Source organism: Anarhichas minor, unplaced genomic scaffold (assembly GCF_050575085.1).
Source record: "Anarhichas minor isolate MPS153535 unplaced genomic scaffold, ASM5057508v1 ptg000010l, whole genome shotgun sequence".
Classification (NCBI taxonomy): Eukaryota; Metazoa; Chordata; class Actinopteri; order Perciformes; family Anarhichadidae; genus Anarhichas; species Anarhichas minor.
In genome coordinates, this window is record NW_027466456.1 from 12,871,424 (window position 1) to 12,893,222 (window position 21,799).

A 21,799-nucleotide genomic window follows, 5' to 3' on the forward strand; every position below is an offset into this window, starting at 1 on the left:
TAAAATATGGTGAGAATAAAGAAGCAGGAAGACAGAGTGGAGCTTCCTGGACTGAGTCAGCGCTTTGGCAAAAGGATATATTTAAATTTGTATTAATTCCTACTCCAATGTCTGAATGTTCTTGACAAATAAACATTAATTGCATATGTGTACTTACATTACTATGCTATTATATTATCATTATATTAGTGGCATAAAATGGTCTTAAAATAATAATAATATTTATTGCAATTAATTCTGGAACACAATATCATCCAGCTAAATTATTTCAAGTGACAGGCCTATCCAGGCGGAGGGTGATGTGTGTGTGTGTGTGTGTGTGTGGGGGGGGGGGTCTTTTAGCCGTGTTTGACCTTTTGCAATGACAGATCTGACCACCAGCCTTCGAGTGGCTTCATGCGTGTTCTTTGGGGGAATGAAAATGACATATTGTAGCGTTCAAGTCAAGTGTAAAAGTGTGTCCATGTCTCCATGTCTGGTTCTCACCTTGAGTCTTGGTTTGCCCTCAGAGCCTTGCGGTGACCCTGTGGCACTAGTCTGGACCAGAACAAACTCCTCACTGGTGACGGTGGCGACGGACTCGGTAGAGCTGCTGACTTTTCCAAGTGAGGAGCGGTCGTCCATGGCTGGCTGGTTTACTCGGGGCTGGCTGGGGAGACCAGGGTTAAAGCTCTCCCCTTCCCTGTCCCGACTGGTCCGCCCAGCTCTGTGGGAAGACAAAGATATCACATTAGACTATACGTCCTACTGAAAGAGTTACAAGATGATCTTAGTGATTGGGAGTACTACACAACGTAGGCGGTGGCGCATCGGTCTAGGATCTATTAACACTGGCGAATAAAAGAAGGTTTGTCGTGTTGTCATTGCGATGTGTAATGCCAAACCCGAACACACCCATTCAGTACAGAAAGGAAATGCCAGGCACTGGCCAAACAACTCCCTGGTTTGTAGGCCATATATTGTGTTATTTATTTAAGTTATTCTAAGCCCCCTGTCATCTTTGAGTTAATGACACCAGCCCAGAAGTGAGCACAATTTGTAAGTGTTACCACAAATCTGCTGTTACGCAATTCTTTAAATTGTTTGCGGTGCTTAGGGTGTGATAAGGGCCTGTCACAGTGTCTGACAAGTCCAAGCTGGCAGCCACATTTCTGTTTGGTCCTATTTCCTATTTGCTCATCCTCATAAATATTGTGAAAGTATTGAAATGCTCAATCCATGGAGAAACACACACAGCCCGCATTCAGAAACCGTGCCTTTAGACAAACCTCCAGGATTTCGTTACAGTTGTGACATCACAACTATACATAAAAGATGGACCGTTTCAAACGTAAACAGTCTAAATGTGTCTCAGCTTCTGTTACTCTTGTGGAGTCTATGTGAAGAACAAAGACAAAGTCTATCTGCACATCTGTATCAGCCCGTTGCCTCTACATGTTACATCCTGCTGGCTCAGTCGTTTTGTCAACACGTCTTCAAGCACAGCTGGTTGAAACCTGACTCTGAAAAATTAAACGAGCATAAATAAACAAAACACCCGTAGAATTAAGGCCGTGTTTTGTAACAGTTCTGTTCTGTACTGTTTCTGTACTGATCAGCAATAATTAAATGAAGCCTGGCGGATCTATTGTTTTGGTTTTAACAAACACTATTGACTATTGTGAGGACATGCTGCTTTTCTCCGTTTCATATAATTATGAACTGAATATATTTGGGTTTGGACTGTTGGTCGGACGGAACAAGACATTTGAAAATGTATCTTTGGACTTTAAGAAACTGTGATGGCCATTTTCTCTCATTTTATGGACAAAGAGATTCATATTTGAGTTAGGCCGCGTTTATGATGCAAACACACATAGTAGAGACCAATAGCATGAAGGAGGCATTCCTTCATTCCTACACAGTGACATTATTACACGCATACAAAAGGCATTCATACACACAATCGTACACACCCACATACATGAGCAAAGCCAAAGGGTCATGTGCTCAAATCACACTTATTCAATTACACAGCAGCACTTTCTTCACTTATGCATTGGCTCTGTTGGATCATCATCACATGTCCCTTCTTCTCAAATCCTACTGGATCTGACGCAAGGGTTGAACACACTCCAGCCACACTGAACTGTCTATTAATCATAATTACTTAATGTTGACTGTAAGTACAGCTTCTCTCTCCCTCCCCGGCTTCCTCTTTGGCTGTAACTCAAACTGTAAACTCAGGAGCTAGTTTGCACCCAGTCATTACCGGCCTGCTCATCCGGTACAGTCTTAGCTGATAGCTACATAACCACTGGCTGTATGGAAACTGTGAGTGGCCCGTGGTGAGGACAGGCGGACCAACACCCACAAGGCCAGGGCTAAGCGGACACATTACATCTTTGAGGGCGTGTGTGTGTGTTTCTATGGTTCTCGCTGTTTTGTTACAGATGTCAACAGACACGTATGAATACTGAAACACAAAATCGCAGCTTTTCCCTTTGGCTACCATCATCCGACTTGGCGTCTCTTATGGTTGTAGATAATCGTGGCTACATGCCTGACTTGTGCCTCAATCTAACTCCATCTATATATGACTGCTGACCTTCGAGTGAGAAATACAAAGCCAAGACTGCCCAACCTGCTGACTGCATCTTTTCTACCTCGGAATGATAATGGAAAATAAGCACAGCGAGCAGCCCCGTCATTGCAGCGTGGTAAACCTTTCCTACGGGTAGCCTTTTTAGGACAGTATTACTTTAATATCTTTACGTTTGTGCAATCTTTCTTTATTTCCTCACATCATCGGGACATACTAATGTTCCTGGGAACCTTTCTGTGCAAAAGCATCCATCGCACAACTTGTTACAAGTAACCTCAGTCAGTCGTAACATGAACACGATTGAGCCAGGTGACTCTCCACAAAGCCCCACAGAGAGGAACCGTTCATTCTCCTCTATAACCGGGACTGACACCTGCTTTGAGGCTTGTTGGTGAACATAAGAGAGCGTCTGTTTTCAGCGACACCTTACACGCGTTATTGAAATCACTTCCCGTTGAAGTACACTGTTTCTAACTGAAGTACGATGTTATGACAACCTGTACAACTGTATACAAGACTATGAATAGATTACGTAATGAAGACAATCCTAATTCATCAAGGTCAAATGTAAGGTAACTAATTCCTGCTATACTGGTTAGTTCTCTGGCTGGCTGGCAAAGGCTACTTCAGAATAAACTAGTTCCTACATGACAAAGAAACACAACTCCATCAAGACACACAACAAAAGGCCACGTTGGTTGAGTGCCAATGCTGGCCCGTATCAGACTACCTGTTTATTCCAGTTTGTTCAAACATCCACAATCTACTGCTGTTCAAGAGACTGCTGGTCAAGGGCTGAAAAAAGCAATTGCTTTTTCTTGAACTTAAATGATTAGTTGATTCTCAAAATACGTGTGAATAATCAACTTGTCGTAGCTCTACATCATTTTAAAATGTTGCTTATATCAACCGAAGCAGCTTGAGCAATTCAAAACCAAGTCCAACTCCAGATTACTTCATAGCTGCACTTGCAAAAGGGCTCAAAGTGAAACTCAACTCAACAGGCAGACCCTGATGTTGTTCAAAGTAAGAAAATATGTTACTAAACCCTATAAACAATGTGGGACTTTATTATAACAAAATAATATAGTTGACCTCAATTGAGTGTCCTTGTTTGGAGTAACTCTCCTCTTATGGGGCTAAATTAACTTCTAACAAACTTATTATTATCATCATTTCGAAGCTCCGGATGAAACACATTGATATTTGTGTTGATATCTCCTGGTCCTGCTTCAGTTATGTCTTGCGGATGTTTAAGTCCCAGCTTTCTCAAGTCACCCAGAGACAAATCCTGGAGAACAAATGCTGGGACAAAATGACAGCAGCCGCAGTGAGTTGACAGATGTTCTACTACACACCTGTAAGCCCTCCAGTCGACTAAAACTCAACTGAGTGGAATATGTCAAACAAAAGCCTTATGAGCCCTTTCTGAAGTAAACACAAATTCTGTGTATAAATGGTTCATTTCCAAAAAAAGAGTCACCTAATGACCAATAATAAATTAAAATGTTTATGCTCTTTTTATGCAGCTGAGGAGACAGTTGTCAGTGTTTGTGTATAGTGCCTGTGGGGTCTTTCCTCACTCATTTCTGCAGTACACTGTTATTGCTGCAGGCCTGGATGGAGCACATCACAGTCTCTCACAGCATCATCAGCAGGCATAACATGGCAGCGTCTCTCTATCAACACTCACGTTTAGGAAGGGCAAATAAAAATGACAAAGGTACTTGACATATCGACAGACTCATCTCACAGCAGCTCGCGTTTGTTAATACAAACAACATCGACACTCAAGGCAGAATTAGCTGGTGGCAAGCTAACTCATCCGTGCAGTCACCACAGCCATTTCATAACAACATGAATAGAATAACATTTGACACAAGTAGGTCTGTAGACAAGGAGCTCGCTACCAGAACAGGTGAAAGCAGGCTAAAGAGGAAGTACCTGTGTGTGCCAGGCTAGACCTGCGAGCTAAAGCTAAGTTTGGCTAACGCTAACCAGCTCGAAGTCCAAAACAGTTGGACCACTATCTGGAGGAGCGAGCTCACTCAGCGACACCCCGCCCGACTCCGGAGGAAGAAGGACGAGAAAAGAGAAGGAAAACAACATTTCTATTCTCACTGCGTGTGAACGTGACACTGAAACCAACACGTACGTTGAGGAAAAAGAGCTGTCAACTTACTTGTTGAGAGCGTAGAGGAGTTGCTCACTTGCTAGCTGTCAGAGGAGTTGCAGCGAAGATCGTATGTGTTTAAGAAGATGAATCACAAGGGAGTTTAGTGACACACCTTCCGGTTTGGAATGTTAGCGTAAATACACGCATGCGCAGTACTGCTGCAGAGTGTCCGGCTCACACTGGACAATGATTTATATTTCAGCTCTGCCATGTAGGTGTATGTACATACTGTATGCACACAAACAAAACATTTATGTTTGACGTATGTTCAGTCTCTCCTATATAAGAGAGAGAGAAAGGTACAAATGTTTTATTGAATTAATAATAATTGAATAGGCATACTGTGTGTGTGTGTGTGTGTGTGTGTATAGTATTGTCAATCATCACACAAATAGGCATTTCAAGCAGTTACAAATCTTTAATTCAAAAGTTAACACTGTCAAATATTACTGTTTCTGTATTTGTCAGGTACAATATCTGTTTTAACCATATTTCTAAAAATCTTTTTTTCTCTTTTTTCAAAGATAACGGGTTAAGTAGGTAATAAAATAGATAGTTAATACAATGCCTAAATAAATGAATGATGACTATGTATCCTTAATTGTGGTTGTGAACAACAACATGGAGAAACACTGCTTCTATTTCACTGAATCAGAGATTCTAGACATTTCTGACCAGATTTCACAAGTTTTCCGAAAATCAAACCTTTCAACCTTTAGTGATGAACTTTCATTTTACCCGTCCTCTGTACATTTATTTGCCCCTTTAAATTAATCCAGAGAAGAAGAAGAAAAAACACAATTCTGGTGTAAAATGATCTAAAGGAGTTTTAAGATATATAGTGTAATGGCACTGCAGTTGGCATCTACTTAACCTTAAAGAAAAAGTAATTGAGAAATAAGTGAGGTAGCTGCTGATCAATGAATTATAATTATGTTATATGCACTGTTGTTTAATGCTTGAATGATAATACTAGGCCTGTCAGAAAATCTTGCAAAATCACCCAACGTTATCACACCATGCAAGTCCTCAAGGTTTCTTGCATTGCTCATTCAGCCTCACTGATTCTTGCAGTACAGATAAATATAAATACAAATATCACAAGAAATATTATAATGTATGACACGCAATGCTGGGTAAGTGTTATGTAGAAAATGAGCATTGTGAAACAGTTTTCAATCACATAAATGTGTATTCTAACTTCCTCACAATATGAAAACAAAAACATGAAAATAAATAACTTGATTATTTGCATTTCAAAGATTCAACATGAGAGTAGTACGGGAGTATAGGAGGAGTGCGTAGACAAAATAGCACAAACTAGTAAATCACGCTCCCTCAATCAAAATACATCATGTTGAAATCCTAGGGAGCATCTCTTTTTCATCAAGAACACAATGGGATCAGGAGGTGAGCATTCATTGCTTTCTGGTTCATAATTACACATCAAACTTTTTGCATCACTGTCAAAAGAGAAATTCATCAGTTCGTTTCACGACTGCTACTGTTGCGTTCAAGGGCTCAGGCGTCCTTGCTTGTTCACAGGCCTTAGGGGACAAATTGGGGGTTCAGTGTGGATCTGGCAACCCCAGAGAACTACTGTATCCATGATCCAGTTTTATATACTTATATCTACATGTGCATCAGATCGTGATGGGTGTGCACCGTCCTTCCAATATTCCTCCAATAAAGAGAAAAACAGCTGAAAGGAGATGACTGGAGATGAAGAGCTGCAGTAGTTTGCATAGAGAAAGCTCCAGTCGTCCGCCCTCCTCCACCTTTCCTGTAACTCAAGCATGCTTCTAGAGATGCAGAAAACTGCAGAGAGGATGTTGACTTTTCCTTCATGTAACTTTTTCCAAATTAATTTCAGTCTCCATTCTGCTTATCAAGACAACATTGCTTCATATTTACTACATACTTTATCATACTAATTCTTTTGTCTTTTTGTCATTAGGAAGATGTGTAGCAGGGGAAAATCATAAATGGTCTAAGATAGCCCTCGGTCATTAAATACACAGTAGCAGTCAACAGACAGTTTACAAGTTCACAACCATATCCTTCATGTGGGAGCACAAAGAGACATTTTCTTACAGGAAACCTACAGTTTTATCTACCGTAAATTACAGAATTACTATCTTTGTGAACATCAACACTTAAAATTCAAGGGTATAAAGTGAGGAGCTATCACAGACTTTAGTCTTCAGCAGTTGTCTTGGAAAATCCCCCAAACCCTAAATAAATGTGATAACCTCCACAAACAGCGGGCCTTTATCCAGTAGATCCTCACTGGCAGCTGCAGCAGGTGTCTAAAGTATGTCTGTGGTCGTAGTGGTGGTGGTGGTGGTGGTGGTGTGTGTGTAGGTGAAGAGAGGGATGTGTGTGTGTGTGTGTGTGTGTGTGTGTGTGTGTGTGTGTGTGGTGTTGTTTTTTTTAGGATGGTCACACCTCGGTGCTGATGGCTCGGGTGTTGGTGTAGAAATCGGAAGACCGGCCTCGCTGGGTCTCCCTCAGCAGGGAGCCTCGGACGATGGGCAGCGGCATCGCCAGCGCCTGGTTCTCATAGTGTGTGGGCATGTAGGTGATGCGCTCACCACCGTTGCGCATTTCATCAGTGGTACGAATGTAGAAGGGCGAGTCATAGGGTGAGCAGGTGGGGCAGTAACTGCGTTGCCCCCTTGTGGGTTTGGTGGAGTCGGAGGATCCGGGCGGCTCTGGTGGTGACATGGACAGCGGGGTGACGATCGACCCGTCCAGGCCAGAGACACTGCAGGCGTTGCACGCAAAGTGTTGCTGTGAGACGGAACCGCTGTCAGACCCATTCTTCTTACAGCAGTAGTACTGCAGACAGAGTGAAGGGCAGTACATTTGCAAGACAGATTTGTAACATAAATTGGTTCTCAAAACGAGTTCAGAAATGCAAATGGAATGAGACGCAATGCACTTTATCCATTATAATCAACACGCTCCAAGAATGTTTCTTGGTACAAAATTGGTGTCTTGTTTTTTTAAAGATAGTGGAGCCCAATTCTACACTATTCCTAGAAATAGACAAGCTGCACCGAGAACTGAGAAAGGCAAAAGTTGTTGTGAAAGAAAGGACGCTTTCAAGGCTTATTAAGGTAGAGGTTTATAGTTTAATAAGCCAAAGCCAATATAAAATGATCTAAACTGTCAAAAGTACTGTGAACTATACTTTCTTACCGAATATTCAAAATACAATTTCCAAAAATATGGAATAAGTAACATTTCTTGCTGCAAGTATTACACGATTATTTTCATATATTTGATGACGATTTGAAATTTTCCCACAGTCTCCTGTAAGGTGATGTGATAATACAATGTGGCATAAGATTTAACATTGAAGTGGGATTTAAACATGTTTAAAACATACCTGGAGTCTACAGTAACAGAGCACAGCTATGATACACAGAAGTATCACTGTGGCCAGTATTCCCCCGGTTATGACAACAGTTCCAGCTGTCATCCGACCAGCTCTCCATCAAACTCTGACACAGGAAGTGACATTATTAACAAGAAGCCCCCCACAGCACAGCAAATGTGAAGTTTAAACAAATCAGGCAAAAGGTCACCATCACAGTAAACACAGATGGAATATATTTTCATTGTACGTTACTAGAGCAAACTCAAAATGTCATTCTGTAATTAAGCAGGGATAATTAAGTAGAAAACATGCAAAGTGTAAATGACTTAAATACAAGCATGCACTATGATAGATATGGACTGCCATCATAAAGAGACCTAAATGTATATTTTTTACTATTCTAAACTTAATTTACTGTTTATTTACATCCTTTAATACCTTGATAACCAAACTGCAACTGGTTTCTTTTGCAGCGGAAATGACCACATTATGTTAATCTTAATTTGTCTAAATATACACATATAGGGAACTTTAAAGCTATTTATTTATAAATCAGTATTTAACTTAATGTAACTAAAAACCAGTCAAATAATATTCTAAATTCATATATAAACACTCAAATTTAGATTAACAGAACAAAATGTAAATGAAATTGCCCCGTGGCATAAGTCTTATAGAGTAAACCTGGTTGTGTTTATTGTTGTTGCACTCACGTTCAGCAAAGTTGCTTAACACCTGAAAGCAGAGAAATACAGTAACAGTGGTGGTTAGATTAAATGTCACAGATCGGACGGACAGACAGACAGACTTACATCGGAAGAGTGTTTGTAAGGTTGTAAGGGTGTAGAGAGGACAAATCAGAGGTCACTGGTGAGAGGTCACACCGCTGGATAGCCACACTGTATGAACATCTGAGCAATAGGAAGAAATGGAAAACAGTTCAATTCAAGAAGCGTTACACCTTTTTTCTCCACAAGGTGGCACAGAGAGAACAGTAAAATGTTTCTCACAGACACACAACCATACAGTACGCCTTCTGGCACTAGATAATGTCTTGGGATGACGAGGAATAAAGAAGAAGGAAGAAAGGAAGTAAGGACACTAGCAAAGAAGTAAATGAGGAGTCATAAAGGGAGGAAAGAAGGAAAAGGGGAAGCGTGGTAAGAAAGTCATGATTATAATACATAAATGTACACCGGGCATAAACATGCACCATTGCACCCAAACACAAACTAATGTTACATTACATACATACAGAGGTTGGACAAAATAATAGCAACACTTGTTGTGATGCAATGCAAATATGTTGTCCCCCTGCAAATACCAATAACAACTCAATTTATTACCGTGCCACAGCTTCAAAAAAATATCACAGAGTTGAAACAACGTTTCTCTGATACAATCACAACAAGTGACTTAAACTTGCCTTCTTTCTATTAGCGAGCACGGGACGACTCTTCTGGTCGCAAAAATAAGTCATATTGTATAGAAGTCTATGATAAAATGACCCTACTTCTCAGTAAACATGAGTTTATGGTCTCAATCGCTAGCGTCAAGCAAGTCTTCTCCAATACAGCATGATGTTCATTTTGTAAATAATGGTCTCTTTTTGAGTAAAATTGACAAAAACAATGCGTGTGCCTGTGCGTGTGTGTGCGTGTGAATCAGTGAATGTTTGCATGTAGTGTAAAGTCCTTTAAGTGCTCAGAAGACTAGAAAAGTGCTACATAAATGCAAGTCCAAGTCCATTTACCATAAATGTGTCCACCTGCTGTAATCATTATATTAATATCCGGTTTCTGTAGGTTTTACTCGTTCCAGCTCTTCTCAATTTGTTTTTTTCTAGTTTTGCGCCAAATAATCAGTGAAACAAAACTCAAAGGTCACATCACTGCTGTCAGACAAAGAGGAAAGAAACTGAGAATCATTAATGAAAAGATCACAGTCCCCCAATCCTCAGATGTGCATATTCCTGAGCAATATCACTCCATCTCATCCACAATCAAATCCACACAAACAGATGCATGCAGCATTACAGTATAGCAGAGCAGTAAACGTGAGTTAGAGGCGAGGGGCTCTGTTGTTGAGGGGTTTTAATCTGCACGCTGAGGCTTGTCTAGGGGAAGTGAAATCTATTACTGCTGATAAAGACATTTTAATGAAAGGAAAGGAAGAATGACAAATGAGGGGAAAAAGGATAGAGAAAATAAGACTGTATGCATATAAGGAAGGAGGAAATTAGGAAAGGAAGGAATTAAGTAAGTAGCACTACGGGTACGGATGTGTATGGATGTTGACACATGCATTAACTTTTTTCCACACAGAGCTAATTTCTCAGCCTGTCACATATGATTCCTGCTGTTTGATGTCTGGATTGACTAAAGTGTGTTTGTGTTTGTGTGTGCTATGGTTTCATGTGAGCAGTTGGTCCTTTTTTTGCGATGTGATAAATGAAATATGTCAGTCCATCATTGTGCAAAGTGTCAATGAAGTCCATATTTAATTTTAGTTGAGTTTAGTGAGATCCAGCCACCTTACTATTGAGATGGTTGCATCTACTGGTCTTCTCACCAGATCACCAGAGTAAGAAGCTCAGAGAAGAGCAAAGCAACTAAACCTTCGCTCAGTGGTACTGACCAAGAACCGTAACTGTGATAGAAAATATTGCCGAGTCCTACTTAATGCTTAAAGATGATGGAAATAAGAGACTATAGAAATTTTATGTAAGAGACTCATTCAGAGCACTTGACTCTGCATTGGGCTGTTTTGGATTTACAGTATAAATGAGATGCCAGGTGAGAAAACCACTTCACATCTGTGCCCTGGTGGCAATTACAAATAGAACAACTGTGACTTTTTGGCAGTCCAACAGGATTCATTGAAAGAGTACTCCACCAATTTACTATGCACTACCATTGTCGGAGTATATAAAAATCAATGCAGCAGAACCAGAGATATCCTCACCCTTTCTTCCTCCTGGTGCCACATTACCCACAATGCATATTGACCACCGACAGATCAGTTTGACACTTGTGTGTAATGCTGTTAGTGGCTAATGTAGCCACAAACCACTAGCAGATATGAGGAGCAGGCAACAACAGAGGTCCAGTGTGCTCACTTCTTTCTAAATCCTTTCGTATTGATTGTGCATTGGGAATAAAAGTATTTTTGGGATAATAGGGGCATCACATGACCTGCAATTCCAACTTTGGCCACTACGACAAAACAGTGCAGCCGTTCCAATATGTCTGACTGACAATACGTACAGTAAGTTAGGTCGCTGAATAAAAGCCTTGTATTTTGGACTTGTATGTTGTTCCGACAACATTACCAATAATTTCAGAGACTTTATTCTCCGCTCAGGTAGACATTACTCCACTGTATCTTCTCATAGCATATAGTTGTTTGCTGCTATATTACTGCTCTGATTGATATTGCTCTTAACAAAAAATATATTTAGTGTCATGTTTTTGTTTCTCAGCTGTTTGTCTTTTCCCTGTTCATTGTGTAATGTGGATTGATTGTGTCCATTGTCAAGACACTCCAAAATGGATCAATGTTAGTGTGCATGTTGTATTTAACAGCATTTAAGAGTGACTCCATTTCATATTGTAGTCCAAACACAAAATGACATTGTACTCTCTCTATACACTATGGATACAGGAACTAACAGCAGCAGAAGCAGATGAGGCAGGTTGACGTCAGCAAAAAACGAAAGGACCAAACTGCATCACCTCCTGAGACGTGTTGAGCATCTCAAACTGATGATATGTCCCAGTGGTATGAGATTTTGAATGGGTTTCTTCATTAAAACACACTGAGCTGGAAGTGCTGTCAGACTCTGAGGAGAAGAAAAGAAGGCGGTGCTGCTCCCAGAGGCTGCCGTCTAAACCGGGCTCATAAACCATGTTTCTGTCAGAAAGTACACTAGCCTTCAATTATTTGTGGAGACCAAACGGGATGGCAGCTGACAGACTCCTCTTAACATCGTTCATCATAACTCTCTCCAGTGCATGCAATCTAGATTCAGTACACCAAACAATTTTTCATAATTAATGCCAGAACCAAGACTTGTACTGCACGGAGGAAATGGAAACGGAGTACACCGCTGTCACCACGTCATCCTTTACTCAAACACGAAATAACAGATTTGTTTTTGTCCCTGTTTACATGTTGCTCTGCAAGCACTTTCAGACTAACTTGTTGGTGGGATTCATTTGAGTTCACTTCATCTGACAAACTACAGAGAGAAATGAGATATCTACATCAGCACACACACACACACACACACTCACATGCAAACACTCATGCTAAGCACAGACAGAAAGAGAGCTGGATCAGTCACTATTGGGTCCAGATTAGAGTGGCCTTCAATCCCCAATACTGCCTGAAGAGCCCTGTATACTGATAAGACTCTCTCACACACACATACTGCATTCAGAGTTCACTCAGGCAAACATGTGATCATGCATTACCAAATAAATCAGGACATCCTAATAAAACAGACACCAATAGGGACTTTTAGCCGTTTCATAGTGTTTTTTTGAGGTCCTGTCAAACAGACAGACAGCTGTCAAAAATACACTTAATGAGCAATAAGTCCACATATCTATCCGTCAAATTTGCAAGCATAATAATATAAAAACTATAGGAGTGTCTCAGCTGAATTGTACTCTGTGGATGATGAAATCATCACAGAATTCATTCGGTGTGTCACTTTGTTGTGAGTTGGAGCTGCACTGCAATCTGGTGCTCAGCACATTTCAGTTCTGGGAAAGCCGTTATTTTTCTTTAGAGCTTGAATCTGTAACATTTTAGCCTGAGGCAGAAATACATTTTTCTATCCCACCATCAATGTTCAAATTCCCACTTTGACACCTGTCAGTCATCTTGGTTGTCTTATGTGTGTCCTGCGGCTGTAGATAATGCTGGTGTCTGTTAATGGTTGTACTTTGTCTTACATCTTGTTACACTAAACTGAGAGCATGTTGTGTGACATTTTGGTATGATCCAGTATATGAATGGGTCATTCATTATGTTTTTTATGTTTATTTTGCAATTAAAATATTTTTAAAAATCATATAATAAACCTGAATTTGCAGCTTAAAAAAAATAAGTTTAACTGGCTCTTTTTGTTGGTTTGTTTTTTCCTTTATAATTACTTTGAAGTTGTCTGCTTCCTAAATCATTGATCACATGTCTTATTTGTTCAGCAATTTAAGTAGGTTTACTGTTGTGCTCATTGACGACTATTTCCTCAGGTGAAGAAACAATTAGACCAATTAGAGTTTTAATATGAATTGAAAAACTACTTCCTACCTAGCTAGCTAACTACATCCTTTACAAATAGCAACACAATTACGGCAAGCGTGGATGATGTCTTCGCAGATACACGTTCTTGCATGTGTCCAGATAACAGATTTTCTTTTGTGATTTGATTGGTTACCAACCTCAAAATGACGACTAGGGACAAAAACTAGGAGTAAGATGTGTTTTGGTTTAGTTTCTTTCTGCATCCATTTGTCAAGTTAAAGAACTGGAGCCAACACTGAGCTCGAGAGGGGTCTGTCTGCGGACGACAAGAAAGAGAAGGGGGTGTAACTTAAAGTTGCAGCTTCGGCTGGCTAGTTAGTTAGCTAGCTAGCTAATTCCACCATGCTTTCTGGTTACAGAAAATGATCTGGACGGTCACTTATCTGGCGATAGAAAAGTGATTTGCTGTGACAGAGTGCGTGGATGAAACATGAAGCTGTTAAATTCCTACTGTTCCTAGTGGCTGTCTAGTTAGCTAGCTAGCAAGCGAATTCTTCTCCTTTGAGTTTAAATGGTGGTTGGAAAACCATCTCAAAAGGTGCATTACTGCCACTACTGTACTGGAGCGTGGAGCAGTAGATTGGCAGAAGAAAAATGAATTTACCCTGTTACTCTTAAAGTTAATATGAGGCAGTTTTAACTGGTTATGAAACCATCTCAATGCAATACTGATGCCTCAATATGACCTACATATTTGAACGAGATCAGGAAAAAGATTAGCTATTTCTTTATAGTTATTCTTAATGCTTGTTATCTGGGTCGGATTCCGCGCAAAATCAGTCGAAGTCCTGCAGGTTCACCAGGGACTCCTTCAGCTCAGATTCCAGCGAGGCCTCAGACAAACCCAGATCCGGCTCAGCTGCCGTCTTCAACACACTACATTATTTAGATCATGTCACGGTGCATTGCACTACACTAGACAATGTTAATGTTTAAAGTTTTTTTTACAACTGCAATCATTGGTCTTTCATATTTTGTAGGTTTTATCAGCTTGTTGGCACCCCATTGCTTCCATTATTGCTATAATTTGTCTTGTAAATGATTGTTTTTAGGATAAATAACATATGAAATGTGTAGTATAATGAAGTAAAACTGCAGGTTTGCCATATGCTGTTTTTGGTAAATCAGAGAAATGAAAATATCTCATGAGCGACCTCCCTCTCCCCCTCTTTCTCTGATGGAGTGTTCCCTCTGGAGTCTCTCTGCCATCAGTCTACAGGAGAAGCTGAAGGACCTTGACTGGCCTGGAGGATTTTTACAAGATTGATTCTTTGGATATTATATTGCTCAGACCAGCAGGCGGCCAGTGTCAGTCTCTCCTCCCCCAAACACACTAAAAACATAATCCATGCTTGACATAAATGACACAGGTTCGATCCTGCCAGTTCGTCCTGGCAAACAAATTAAGTTTGAGCAAGACACCAACCTGCTCGCTCATCCGTCAAATGTTTACAAAAATGTCGGTTTATTTTCATCTGAGGTTTTTTGCAGATGAAGGGTTAATAAATGTACTTTCTGTCTGTAAATTCCCTTTAAACCATCTGGATCCTAAAAAAAAAAGCATTGTAGTCAAGCTTAATGTGAGACTTGTTTTACTGTTGACATGTTGATGTACGGTTTTCACCAAAGAATGGTGTCCCTAACCTCTAACTGCCAAGAAATCTCCAAAATATCACATTTTCAGTAATAAATATATCTATACTCACGCTTTTGAATTTTGCACTATACTTCCTGTTATACCATTTTTTCTAGTAGCAGCAAGATTCTAAAGGTTACACAAGTGAACTTGTGACCAAGCCTTGCAAAGATTCCATCATGAAGGCAATGTTTTGATCTGATTCTGACAATTGATTTTTGTTCCTGTGCATATTTTATACACTGTTGACAACGTAGATGAAATGTAGATGAACGCAGTCAGTCCAAACTATGCTATCAGAAATGGTTCTCAATACCCAGCCCTTTTTTGCAATACATGGTTTAAGTGCAAGTATTCAGTGTAATGAGAATAAACCAGGTACCAGATTAGTGAACGCTATAGGAGTGTTAAGACGATGACACCGACTCACCACTTATTGGTGAAAACTGGTTAAATCAGGTGCCAACAATATAAAATTGAAATGATTCAGCAACTGTGTGACCTGTTTCTCACCTCAGTGTTATTCAGAAAATAATTTTGTCAATAGCTTAAAGGACTAAAACTAAAACTAGAAGCAAAGACCAAAGGCAGCCCAGTTCTCAGTAAGTGTGTCACATCAGTTGTGGGAAGAGTACGCTGTCAGTCATCGGCTGTACTTCCATCCACGGCCTTGTCACACCACAATAACAGACGTGAATATTGAGGGCTGCCTCTACAAGGTTAATTTCATCTCAGTGGCTGAGGTAAGTGGAAGACTGACAATCTTCCCTCCATCAATGTCAATCCAAGCCAATGAACTCAGGACTGTTTTGAGAATCGTACTAAACTTAAACTCGTTTCAATTCCCGACACCTTCAGGAGTTGTTCTCAGCAGCAGCAGCTCAGACCCAAAGCCAACATACCCAGGCAATAACTCATACAAAATTTCACCACACATTATTTTGGAAAACCACCATTTTGTCATCGAAGCTCTATGGCTGCTGTTGTAAACGGAGAGAAAACAAGTCCCACATCCAAATAGGATTCATGGTCACAGTTGAAATGTAATTTGTCTAATCCTGTTATCTGACGTTCCAAAGGCTTTCCTTCTATCCGTTTCCTCTCTCCGTCGTCCCTGTTGCGGCCGAGCGTGGGTGTCTGTGTGTGTGTGTGTGTGTTTGGCATGTTTGTTTGTTTACATGCGTGGGTCTAAAGTAAACGCAATTTAAGGGGTATTTGTTTTAATGAAGATTATTCACCGTAAAAGTAGAATCATGGGGGAAAAAGTCAAAACAAAAAGACCCTAATCTGTTAAAGCTGCATTGGGAAACTTCACACAGCGGAAGCTCAAAATTAAATCACGGGATTTTGGATCATTTTATTTGAGTTAATTTTGTAAGGTGACAAACGCAGATTGTAAACAGCTCATGTTTGGTGGTTGCAGTGCAACTCTAACTGTAAAAACATGACTAGCTGAAAAACATCAGGTGATTTACTCTACTGTAATGAATGTGAGCTGTCCTTGGTGCTGAAGTGATGTTACTGGAAGCACTACCTACAGTGTGTATGTAATTGTGTCCATGTTGTTAAATTGTTTGTTTTTATGTAGAAGAAAGGCACAATAGATGACCGTAACAAAGTAAAAGGATAACGTTTAGAATGTTTGATGGTTTACACTGATTTCAGAGCAGTTGAAACATTTTGAGGACGGATGGAGCCTTGTAGACCATGAAATACATGACCAGGGATCTCCAAAAGTTATATTTGCTCCCTTTTTTCTTTTGTGCTGATCTGATCTTTGATCCGATCCGTGACTCTGATCCGCGATACGATCCGAACCGGGAGTTTTATGATCCGCTGCACTACTAATAAGTACATTAACTTCACGCAAACACGTACACGTTACTCTGAAAGCCCTCTTCGTGAACTGAGGGACCTACAGGAGCTCAACCAACCGTTATCCCATCTTCCCTCTTAAGCTGTCGCAGCAGTTACGGCCCCAGTGGTCGGAGATTGATGACACTGAACATTTTAGTTCAATTACTTGATTTTGCTCAAGGTCATTCGGGGTGAATACTGCAATGAATGTGAAGAACCACTCCCCAGAATGATCCTCTTGGCCCTATAAAAGCACATGATGAATACAGGCGGTAAAACGGCTTCGGCCCCGTGAAGATGGAGGGAGATGGGACGACAGAGAGTTGGAACACAGTTTCAGTCTTTTCCTCCGTCCAATCTGGACCATGTTGTGATGCCGTATACGCCACTGGCAGATTTATAACCGGTGTACATTATTCCGCTATGCAGCTCTCCAGGCTACTGTACTCCAGCCTGCCAGCTCCTGATTCAGCCTTTCTACACACTCACTGTGACTCAAGATGTGGTGAATACCTTCACTCGCATGGCAAGCGTAAGATGAATTACTCATGGTCCTTCTCTAATGTTATACACACACACCAAATTCAACTTCCTCCCTTTCAATACAGACCCAGATATCCAGGCCAGTGGGATGGCTACGGGTGACTTCTACTCTCTGTGGTTCTACTGCTCTTTTACCACTCGGGCTATTGGTTTTGATCTTAGTCAATGAAGATTTCTTTTGGCAATTAGTAGTTTTTTAAAATGTTTTTTCATGCTGAATTACTTATTTCTACAAAACTAACGAACACATTTCTGCTTTTCTGTGATTCTTTGTGGAGAAACTTTACAGATCTGTCAATTAAATTAATTAATTAATTAAGAATTTCTTTGGTCGAGCTCAGCCCCATTTATCACTGTAACAACCACGACTTCTGCTGCTGCCAATACTCCTACTATTGTGACTACAACTTCTATAATCAAAACTACTACTCTATGGCTACTGCTGCCACTGCTCAAGCATATGAAGATCCTTTGTGCATGATGAATAAATAAAGGCAGGCAGAGATTGCTTTTAAAACTTGAAAGATTAATTTCCAATATTTTAGACACATCTACCCGTTGCCGCTTCTTTCTCATATATACTTTGATTTCATTCACCTTGCTTTAACATTGAACTAATTAGACTACATTGTTTTTTACCCGAATAAATAAATGGCTGTTGGTAACAGAGTGGGATCACACAACACATATGACACAAAATGCATAATAATTTCACATTTTCTCAAATTGTCAGCCTGGTATGAAGTTATTCTTTTAGCATCTGGCTTTGAATTCTATCCAATTAGCCACTGACTCACTTGCACTTCAAACTGGAAAGATCAAATTGACTTTCGAGTTAATTTATGTCCAGTTCAGACAGATATTAAGTGAATAACTTGAGCAGGAAAAGGGAACTGACGTTAAACATGCATAGGGCTCTACGTCTGTCTGCTTTACGAGGTTTGCAGAGGTTTCATTATAGTTGCTCAGCTCCTTCTCTGCTGTCCTGCGATATGCCAGCTTCTCTTTCACACTTGGCAGCAGAGCAACATCATTGAACACACACCGGGTATAGGGCAGCCGGGGAATCTGCAACTGCTGTACCTCCATTCTGCTGGTCAGCACGGCAGTCTCATAAAAGGAAAAGAAATGGTCCAGCTTCCATCTTTGAGGGAGTAATGTAGCACGAATATTACATTAGCATACATTCACATGGGCATTTTATCCGTGACAGTTAATAAAGTGAGGGAGCACAACCACAGATGGCAGAGCCAGCAGGCTGAAGACATGGCTGCTGAGGTGCCTTGCTTAGGAGCAGAAAAGCGACAGTAAAAGTTAGGGTTCATTAAAATCCAAGCTTTCTCTAGGGACCTGTAGATGTCCTTGTTTAGCCATGAGGAATTCAACCATCAACCTTACAATTAGCCATTTGCCTGTGGACTGATGCGGGGGACCAACATTTTCACAAGTGGATTTTCACAGTTCATTCCTTCTCTAAAGTATATATCACTGATGGTGGTTAACTTTGAAGCATTATACAAAATGTATGACGCCAACGACTAACGACACTAGCAGCTATTGTAAAGTAGTGCAGCTTCTACTGCTTCTGCTCTAAGGTCTTGTGATCAAACAAACGTTACTGTATTTCCATTTTCAATCCCATCCTGGGTGATGTAAAACATGAGGCGGCACTGTGGATATAAAACATGGCCACCTTGAACAGTCTCTCAAAAGAAAGCCGTCACACTAACGGTCAAGTCTTCTTCAACTCTATTGCCTTTCCCACAGCTGTCAAAATGGATAATTTGTAATAATCCGCGCTTTGCGGTCAGCCTGAATGAGTAGGTGTGAATTTGAGAGTGCTGCTCATGCTCAAGGCCATCACAACAGATGGCTGTGCAAAAAAAAAACTGAACCTGTGACCTTCAGCTGACAGGACGGTAACTGAATCCACAGTGCCATCCTGCTAACAGTCAGGCAGACACAGAAGGAGCAACGCTTCCAGGACAGACAGCGACTCAGATCTCCTCTTTCCTCTCTGCATTAGTTCGGGTTTTTTCATGCAATAACCCACCGTCAGTAAAACTCATGAGGTCATTTAACAAATTTCACAGAGCTTTTAAAGACATATGCATAATCAGAATATTTTCTATTATTCAGCCACAAAACGTTTGTTCCGAGTAAACGCTTGACCTGTTGCCCGTGGTATGTCTTCATTCTTTGACCCAAGTAAAGATGGCAACTGGAGAGAAAGTAGTTATTGGTTAAATCTCTCAAATAATGTAAGCAGGAGGGAACGATAACAGACACCCATTACATCTGGAGAACATCAGTACCTTTACATGCACAGCAATCCCACTTCTCTTCTTGAGATAGTATTCAGATTAAAGGTTTTATGGTTTGAAGTAATGTGATTTCTGTAATATTTTGTTTTGTATGGATTCATTTAGGAATCTTTTTGTATGTGTTGTATTTTGAATTAGAGATCTCAAGTTTACTGCGTCTGGTGACCTCTCTGAAACACCTAATGATGCATGTGTAAAGCATTCAATTGGCCAACAAAATAAAAAAAAGGATGGCCAGACTATGTTCAATATTACCACATGATTATGTTGTTTAATTTTTCAATGAAAAATATACTTTATCTCTTAAATCTTGCTTTGTGACAGTTTATTTATAAGGAATATACATTTTCGCAGATATTTCCTCCATGTTCACCTCAGGTCACAGGCATATTATCTGGGTCGTGTAACCTCCAACCTTTTTTTCCTCATTATTTATGTCATTTCATTCTAGGGACTGTATTGCAGCTCGTTCTGGGTATGAGAATCAGAAAAAGACAGTTTTACATCTAAAAAAAACTATGAATAAGAAAAGGTTGGGGAGCTGGTGGGTAGTGACGACAAAGGGCTGACATTTTATGAAAGAAGATGATTTAGGATGTAAAAAAAGTGAGAGAGGAGTGTTTTCTCAGCGGGAAAGGTTGAGGCGAGAGGGGTAGAGAGGAGTAGACACTGTGTGGATCTTAAGCTCAAATGTCCCTAGTTCAATTCCCAACTAAGGAGAACCCGGTTTTCACTACGAGGGAAGATTTTTGTCCTCCAAAAGAAGATTTCCACATTGTGTTCTTGAACAAAATCTTTTTATTACTGGAAATCAAAGTATAATCACAATATTTTAAGTGACTGTTGATGTAGAGGAAATGTCACTCTGGCTTAAAGTAGCAAAACACAAAGAGTGTGTGTATAAGGTGTATGTTTGTGTTTGTCAATGTCCATGCGTGTCTTTGTAAGAATTCGGAGGATTGTTTGTGTCTGTGTGTATGCCTCAAGGCACATGTCTAACTGTGTGCGAGTATGTATATGTCAAAGATTATTGTGTCATTTTAGGGGTGTGCACACTTACGTTTGTCAGTCTGATTAAGTCAGGAAGGATCTGTATAAGTGTGTATGTCTGCATGTGTGTGTTTTTGATGAGTCACCACAGATACAGTAGCCAGCAGCAGTAGAGCAGCGTTAGCAGATAACAGCATTTCTGCTCCAGAGGCCTCCGGCTCTGCCAACTAGCCTTCCTCTCACTGGCCTCATCCTCACCCAGCCTGGCTGCGCTTCAGAGCTGCGCTCACATCTACACGCCGCACAACAACACAGTAAGAGTCAGAAGCCGGGATCCAAACCGCATAAGCAACGGAAAACAAATAAAACAAATGAGGCCCATCTGATGCCGGTGATGGCTTGCGTTGTGGCCCGTTATAGCTTTATAGTCGCAGTGTTGATTAATTACCCAAGACGTAACAATAAACCAAGTAAGAAGGTAACCATTATGTGCAATGTCCAGTAGTTTAAAGCTGTATCAAGAGCCACACATACCAACATATCATTTTGGTGTCATTGCCATATGGAAATCTGCCAGACAATGTTAAATTGTTATGTGCAGGATGGGTCCCTCATTCTTTGTTGAACACATCCGTGGGTAAAAGTGGATGTTAAGTTATCTTTCCGTCTGCCAAAAACCAGCCGGCATCTGGAGATTCAAATCGCTTATACAATTATAGCTCGTGTGGGTGTGGCTGACAGCTGGAGGCAGACCCAGGAGTTAAGTTTCCCATCCTGCTAATGCTGCAGTGCAGTTTGGACACAGCTCGTCTCACCTTTAAAGTGTAACTACAGTACTCTCAACTCGCGATTGCATGGCAAGAAATACCGATCCAGCAGCAAGAAAAACCTTGAGGGCTTTTAAATAATTCACGCACCACTCCTGAAACACGGAAACACTTTCCCTGGGTAGCCACCCCAACCTCAAACCAACAAACACACACACACCACT

At 40.6% G+C, this 21,799-nt stretch overlaps 2 protein-coding genes across 3 annotated transcripts in view; both read right to left on the reverse strand.

The window, feature by feature from the left end:
• rabgap1l (RAB GTPase activating protein 1-like) overlaps positions 1–4,879 on the reverse strand; it is a 102,169-nt gene extending 97,290 nt beyond the window's left edge. For both annotated transcript variants that reach the window (XM_076088238.1, XM_076088237.1), the window contains exons 1-2: positions 4,767–4,879; positions 487–706 (exon numbers count right to left, since the gene is read on the reverse strand). In XM_076088238.1, the coding sequence (XP_075944353.1) occupies positions 487–624 (138 nt within the window). In that variant the 5' untranslated portion in view covers positions 625–706; positions 4,767–4,879. The remainder of the gene's footprint in view (positions 1–486; positions 707–4,766) is intronic.
• Positions 4,880–7,202: 2,323 nt separating this feature from the next.
• Positions 7,203–8,247, reverse strand: fam163ab (family with sequence similarity 163 member Ab). The gene is made up of 2 exons (XM_076088663.1): positions 8,155–8,247; positions 7,203–7,601 (listed from the first exon to the last, which is right to left on the reverse strand). The coding sequence occupies exons 1-2, from the start codon at positions 8,245–8,247 to the stop codon at positions 7,203–7,205; spliced, it is 492 nt and encodes a 163-aa protein (XP_075944778.1).
• Between the last annotated feature and the right edge of the window lie 13,552 nt (positions 8,248–21,799).

Excerpts from the sequence above, each read along its gene's own strand:
- fam163ab (XM_076088663.1), bottom strand. The coding sequence starts at position 8,247 with ATGACAGCTGGAACTGTTGTCATAACCGGGGGAATACTGGCCACAGTG. Across the intron at positions 7,602-8,154 it reads TCTGTTACTGTAGACTCCAG|TACTACTGCTGTAAGAAGAA; the intron begins GTATGTTTTAAA and ends CTCTGTCTGCAG.